This window comes from Zonotrichia albicollis, chromosome 15, assembly GCF_047830755.1.
Source record: "Zonotrichia albicollis isolate bZonAlb1 chromosome 15, bZonAlb1.hap1, whole genome shotgun sequence".
NCBI classification, from domain to species: domain Eukaryota; kingdom Metazoa; phylum Chordata; class Aves; order Passeriformes; family Passerellidae; genus Zonotrichia; species Zonotrichia albicollis.
Window position 1 is genome coordinate 6,300,543 of NC_133833.1, and position 6,283 is coordinate 6,306,825.

The window sequence follows — 6,283 nt, forward strand, 5'->3', positions numbered from 1 at the left end:
AGGGGTTGGACTCACAGAGTTAGGTGGTGATCACAGAGATCTTCTTTAAGCTCATTGATTCTGTGTTTCTGTGATCCCCCTTGCCTTGGGGCAAAGCCTGCAGAGCCATGCAGATGTCAGGGTTAAAGAAGGTCACCCAGATGAGCGACACTCTCAAAGCCCCCAGCATGGGCTGTGGCTCCTTGGGCCATGGCTGTGTCCCTATGTCCCCACATCACAAAGCAGTGTTTGCAGATCCCTGCTCCTCACACAGAAACTGGCCTTGGGGCTGCTCAGCTCCACTGGCCACAGCATCCTCCACTGCTGTCCTCACCACAGCACCTCCACTTCCCCCAGCTCACACCTACACCCACACTATTCCCAGTGAAATAAATGTCACCTCCAGGTCACCCCCACCACGCCACCTCTACTTCCCCCAGCTCACACCCACATCCACACTATTCCCAGCGAAATAAATGTCACCTCCAGGTCACCCCCAGCAACAAGAGGCACCAGCTCCACGTCCTGGTAAAAAGATTTATTAAGAACCTGCAGAACCTGCCCAAAAGGAGGTTGCTGCCGTGGCACTGAAGGGGAGCAAGGGCAGAGGGTTAGTGCTTCTCCAGGCAAAGCCAGAGGGTGAAACAAAGCGAGTGGAGGGCACAGAAAGGCAGTGGGAGCACATCTGCGTGGTGGAGGAGCACCCGCAGCAGTTAAGGCCTATAAAGTGCTTGTAAAAGACCAGCCCTGTCGAGGGGCTACAAAACACAAGCAGGCAGGGATAGCAAGGGATGTGGGTGGCTGGTGGCACCTGGCACAGGGGAGTGATGACAGGCTCATACCCTGCCCAAAGCTGCAGCAAGAAGGACAGTCCCCAGCCATGGCCAGGACACCCCAAAAATAGGATCTAGGCTGGTGGATTTCATGGTCATCTCCCAGTAATCCCATGTTCAGGATGCTGCTGTGTTTGGGTGCCTCTGCCAGTACTGGGGAAGGACAGTCCCAGTGCAGCATCCTGCCTTGGCTCACTCCCAGAGGAAAAATGAGATGAATGTGACTGGTCCTCAGCCAGGCTGTGCCCCAGCAGTGCATCACAGCCTTGTGTGCCCCTCTGGAGTGAGCACAGCCATCAACCAGCAACCTCTTCTGCTGCTGGGAGCATCACCAGCCTCTTGGTCCCCCCTAAGTGGGAATGCCCATGTGGGGCTCAGGTAGTTTCCATCCTCAGGTGTTCCTGTTTGCCACAGGAGGAGCATGGGGAGGTGCCTTTCACAGGCGCCTCGTGCCACTAAGCTGGTTCCCCATGCAGGACAGGGATGCAGCAACAGCAGGTACAAAGCTGCTGTGTGGGGTAGGGACACTTCTGCAAAACAGCCCTGTGCTCTGGCCAGAGATGGTGGGAAGCAGGAAAACCCTCTGCAACTAGTGCTGCATCCCTCTAGCCTGCCCCAGCACTCCCAAACACTCCCTCATCCCCACAGACTGCTCCAAGAAATACTGCTTTTTTCTGGAATGTTTTTGTCTAAAATTGCCCTGATAGGAATAAGAAAAAAAAAAAAAAGAAATTGGATAAAAAATAACAACCCCAGGTCATGCTGGAGTTAGGCTCCAAGGCCACCCTGTCCAGGCAGGAGATACCCTGGTGATGGGTTTGGGGACAGCAGAACAGCCAAAGGGGCCTCTCTGGGTGCAGCAGAGGAAGAGGCACTGGGGAGGACAGGAGGTGCCTCCTCCTGACAGCAGGAGGGAAGGACCTCACAGGGATGGGCTGGCACAGGATGGGATGGGACAGGGGACCAAGCTGGAGGGGATATGAGGGCCAGTGTCCCACCCCTCAGTGGGAGTGCAGGGAGAAGGCCAGTTTGACACAGCTGAGCTCCTCCCCGCCATTGCTGACCACCACCCGCACGCGGTAGTTGCCGTTGGTCATCCAGGAAGGGAGCTCCACATCGGGCACATCAAAATCGCTGGCTGGCAAGGAGTAGGAGCCCTGTGGAGAGAGGGGACAGACAGACAAGAGGTCAGCCAGAAGGCCAGCCCAGCACCAGAGGGCACAGTGGCACCCAGTGGCAGTGCCAGTGTCACCGCGAGGCACGGCCGTACCGCTTTGAAGGGGCAGTGGCAGGGGATGCCATAGGTCAGCAGGGGCTCCGGGCAGGGTGTGCCGGGTGGGATGAGCTCATCCAGAATGCTGCAGACGTCATTGTAGGTGCAGCTGCCCAGCTGGTCGATGCAGGGCAGCTGGATCCAGAGGTCACCCAGTGCCTTCTCTACCACCAGCGCCGCCTGCAGGGAAGGTGTTCAGCACCAGCATAACCAGCAGGGGCACCCACAGCTCCTCACCAGCCAACTCAACTCCCTCCACTCTTGATCATGCAATCCTTGGGATGTCCATGTGGTCACTAAACCCCCCTCCTGCCTCCCCCTCCTGGCTTTCAGTTCCTCTCAACCTGCAGCTTCTGTTCCTCCAACCTCAGTTTGACCCCTTAAGCTAACACCACCCCACGCCTCACATCCCCACCTGCTTCCCCTCTCTTCTGCCTGTCCCAAAACTCCCAGGGTGCTCCCATCCTGCAGCTCTGGCTCCTCACTCCTCCAGCACTCACCCCACAGTCCCAGGCCCAAACAGACACCATAGCATTGTTCAAGACAACCCACACACACTGGACAAGAGACATGTTCTGTCTCATTCCAAAAAACTCCCCAAAAGCGTTGCAGGGCAGCTGGCATGGCCCAAGGCTCCCAGAGCAGTGCTGTGCTGTGCTGTGCCATGTCCTTGGAGGGAGCAGCTGGGTTGGCTGCTGAAAAACAAGTGCTGCAGTGATATCCAGAAACACCCACAGCACTTGGGGTTCACCTCCCTCCTGGAGCCAATACATCCCCAGGACATGAAACAACTCAGGTGGTTTCTGCCCTAGGAACAAGGTTGGGAGGCTCCAGCTGAACAGGTCTCCCCATGCCCACTGCCCTGTTCTGCCTTACAAAGCCCAGTGTACTCAGCCCTGCACCTCTCTGCACCTCACTCCCCAAGGGCTGCTCATTCCTGTACCCATTTCCCAGCTGCCAGTGGTTTGGGGAAGCTCTGCCCTCCCTCACCACACAGAGGGACATCTGGCACTTACCTTCAGAGGGGAGCCCATGGTCTTGCCACTCTTGACAGCTGCGCTGACACGCAGGCTCCCCGGGATGCTGATGGGGTCGGGCGCCACGGAGAGGCTCTGCAGCACCACTGGGTCCCTCTTGTCACCACAGTTCTCCCAGGCAAAGCCACCAACCTGCAGCACCGAGGGACAGGAGGAGTTAGAGGCAGGGCAAGCCCTGCCTTGTGTTTGCAGGAGGTTTATCCAGAGCTGCCCCTCTGACCCCTGCCAAACATCTGCTCACAAAGAGCCAGAAAATGACCTTCAGCCCCTTCAAATGACTGTTCTTGAACTCCCAGCTCTCCAAGACTGAGGACATTGCAGAACCCTCTGTCTGTGTGCCTCTGCATGTCCTTTACACACAAAGAGGATTACCAGACTGCAATTTCCAAACTTGCCTCAGCTCTGCCTCCAAACGCCTGACGTGTGACCAAGGCAAGATGCATCCATCATGCCAACGGCACCAAGCAAGGTGTGTGAGGACAGGTCAGAGCAAGCTGGGACCAGGTGGTGGCTGCACTGTCCAGCAGGATGCTGGGCAGGGGTGTGGGAGGATCCCCTTGGAGGGGCAGTGAGGTTGGCACAGCCTCCCACCTCATCCAGGACCAGCCCTGCTTAGTGAGCCCTCATCCACCAGCTCCACCACCTAGTTCCTCATAGGAGCAAGAATCACACTCAGGGACCAGATGAGTGTCTGTGCTCATCCTCTGCCTGATGCACCCCAGGGACCTGGCCCTGAGCTACAAATGAGTACAAATCCTGATCCAGAGTGCGAATGAGCCAAGCAAGCAGCATTGCCCTAATGTGATAATGAAAATCCACACATAAGGAGATGTTACCCGAATGAGAGACATCACTTATGTGTCTGGTCTGAGTTAAGAGTCGCTCTGGGACATCTCCCCTGTTCCCTACAAGTCCCACCAACCTCTCCAGCCACCACCAGTAAAGACACTTTGGTTCAAAGGTGGAGGGCTAGCAAGACTTGTCTGGAACAGCCACTACTGAGCCTGCCAGAGGCAAATGGCAGAGACCAGCCCCAGCTCCCTCCCAGAGCAGGTTTGGCTGGAGCATCCCGTGTCCCCACGGCATGACGCGGGGCTCTCCTGCCTGCTCGCAGCCGCAGAACCGGTGGAGGCTGTATTGCCTGGTGCCACACGGCAGCCCCAGCGGGCACAGCGCAGCCCACGCAGCCGAGCAGCCCATCCCACATCCCGCTCGCCCGCCGGGAGCAGCCCAGGGCAGGACACAGGGCTCAGGACAAGCCGGGACAAGGGTAGGCTGCACCCCGACACTGAGCCAGAGCTGGGGGGCCCCAGCCCGAGAGTCTGCGGGCAAAGAGGCTCCAGCGAGCTGAGCATCAGTGCGTGGCTGCAGAATGCTGCCCGCCGAGCCCCCTGCAGCCTTCCCAACCGGTTCCCCCTTCCCTCGGGCAAGCGCAGGAATCCTGGAAAATAAATTGCGATATTTCCCTTCACACCGCGTGAGAGTTACACGTGGTAACTGGCTGTGTCTTAATCAGCGCGTGTTAATGAGCCAGACCCAGAACTCCGTGGGAATAAGGAAGAAGAACCTGGGCTGGAAAAGATTTATGGAGCAGCAAAATGAGAGCCGGGATACGATCAGCCGAAGGACGAGGCCGCTGGGTTTCAGCGTTGAGAAGTGTTTGTAAACACTGGATCCCTCCTGCTCCGAGCTGTCCTCAACCTCCAGCACTGCTCCCAGCGCGGGGGGCTCCGGGGCTCCGGGGTTCCATGGACCCACTCCCCTGCCCAGCCACAAACACCAGCAATCTTCCACCCTGACTGGATGGGAAAAGCTCCAGGGGTCCATGGACCCACTCGCCTGCCCAGGAACAAACACGCACTCACCAGCGGGATAGGAAAAGCTCCTGGTCTCCTGCAATCCCAGCGGGATGACGGAGTCTTACCCCTCTCCGCCCCGCCGAGTGCCCTCCGGCAGCCCGAGGGCTGCGGGGTCCCCGCTCACCTTGCTGAGCCGCCGGGCCCCGCTGCGCTCCACCAGCTGCGGCGGCTGCGGCCCGGCCAGCGCGGCCGGGACGAGCTGCAGCGCGCACAGCGCCAGCGCCAGCCCCGCGCACAGCATCCTCCGGGAATGCGCCGGGAACGGGCCGGGGTGAGTCCGGGGAGCTGCTCCGAGCGGTGGGGAGGCGAGAGGAGGGCAGGCACCTCGGCGGGACCGGGCGGGCAGCGGCCGGTCTTTGAAGCCCCGAGCAGAGGGGACGAGCCCTCTCTCGGAGCCCGGCCCACCACCGCCCGATGCCACTCCCTCCCCCGAGGACGCTCACATCTTCCCTTCCCCTTTTGCTCTTTTTTTTTTCCCCTCCCTTCCCCGGTTTCGCTGCCAAGCGCAGGACTGGACTCGCAGGGATGCTGGGACGGGAAGCGCCGCTTTCCCAGGATCCCAGAGCCGGCTCTGGAGCGGGGGAGCGGGAGCTGCACCCACCCCGCCGGGGCACACACATCACCCCGCTGCCATGGGGAAGCACGACCACCTCCCCACCACCCACCCTCCACCCCGGGCTGCGGCTCTCCGCACATCCCGCTCGGGGGTGCCCCGGCTGTGCGAGGCTCGGTACCCTCTGGGCAGTACCCGGGACCCCCACGCTTCCCCCGCGCTCGGCACAGAGCAGGCGGCAGCTGAAGAGCAGAGATATTTGAGATATTTCAGATATTTGAGACCCTCACACCCGATGTGTGTGAGCAGGGGGGAGGGGACGCTGGCATCGGGTAGCCCCTGAGTGGGCAGTTTGCCACAGCACTCTTACCACCCATCTATGTAAAATGCTGGATTTATCATCCCCTCTTCCTTTCCTACCCCCTGTTTGCGGATCATTTTCCAGACAGAGCTGCCCCAGGCACCCCCATCATGCTGGAATGGTCACACGGGTACCCCTCCATCAGGATGGCACAGCAGCATGGATTTTCCCATATATTTTGGTGGACAGATGCTTTTATCCTGCGGAGGGGCCTGAGCCAGCTGAGCACACATGACACAAGTGTGGCAGGTCTCAGCCCTCCCCCCCGCCACAGCACGGTCAGGAGCCACTTGTGAGACCCTTCCCCACATTCAGCTCTGCACTGCCTCGCACAGGGACACTGCTTGGCCTCCCCATAGTGCTCCCAGCCCTGGGAAGGGTTGCCTGC

At 59.5% G+C, this 6,283-nt stretch overlaps 1 protein-coding gene across 1 annotated transcript; it reads right to left on the reverse strand.

Moving 5' to 3' along the window:
- Window positions 1-502: 502 nt before the first annotated feature.
- Window positions 503-5,445, reverse strand: GM2A (ganglioside GM2 activator). The gene is made up of 4 exons (XM_005483680.4): window positions 5,106-5,445; window positions 3,102-3,254; window positions 2,083-2,265; window positions 503-1,969 (listed from the first exon to the last, which is right to left on the reverse strand). The coding sequence occupies exons 1-4, from the start codon at window positions 5,220-5,222 to the stop codon at window positions 1,814-1,816; spliced, it is 609 nt and encodes a 202-aa protein (XP_005483737.2). The 5' UTR covers window positions 5,223-5,445; the 3' UTR covers window positions 503-1,813.
- Window positions 5,446-6,283: the final 838 nt, after the last annotated feature.

Coding starts and splice junctions, on each gene's coding strand:
- GM2A (XM_005483680.4), bottom strand. CDS start 5,222: ATGCTGTGCGCGGGGCTGGCGCTGGCGCTGTGCGCGCTGCAGCTCGTC. Junction 3,255..5,105: donor GGGCCCGGCGGCTCAGCAAG/GTGAGCGGGGAC, acceptor TCGGTGCTGCAG/GTTGGTGGCTTTGCCTGGGA. Junction 1,970..2,082: donor GCCACTGCCCCTTCAAAGCG/GTACGGCCGTGC, acceptor CTCTCTCCACAG/GGCTCCTACTCCTTGCCAGC.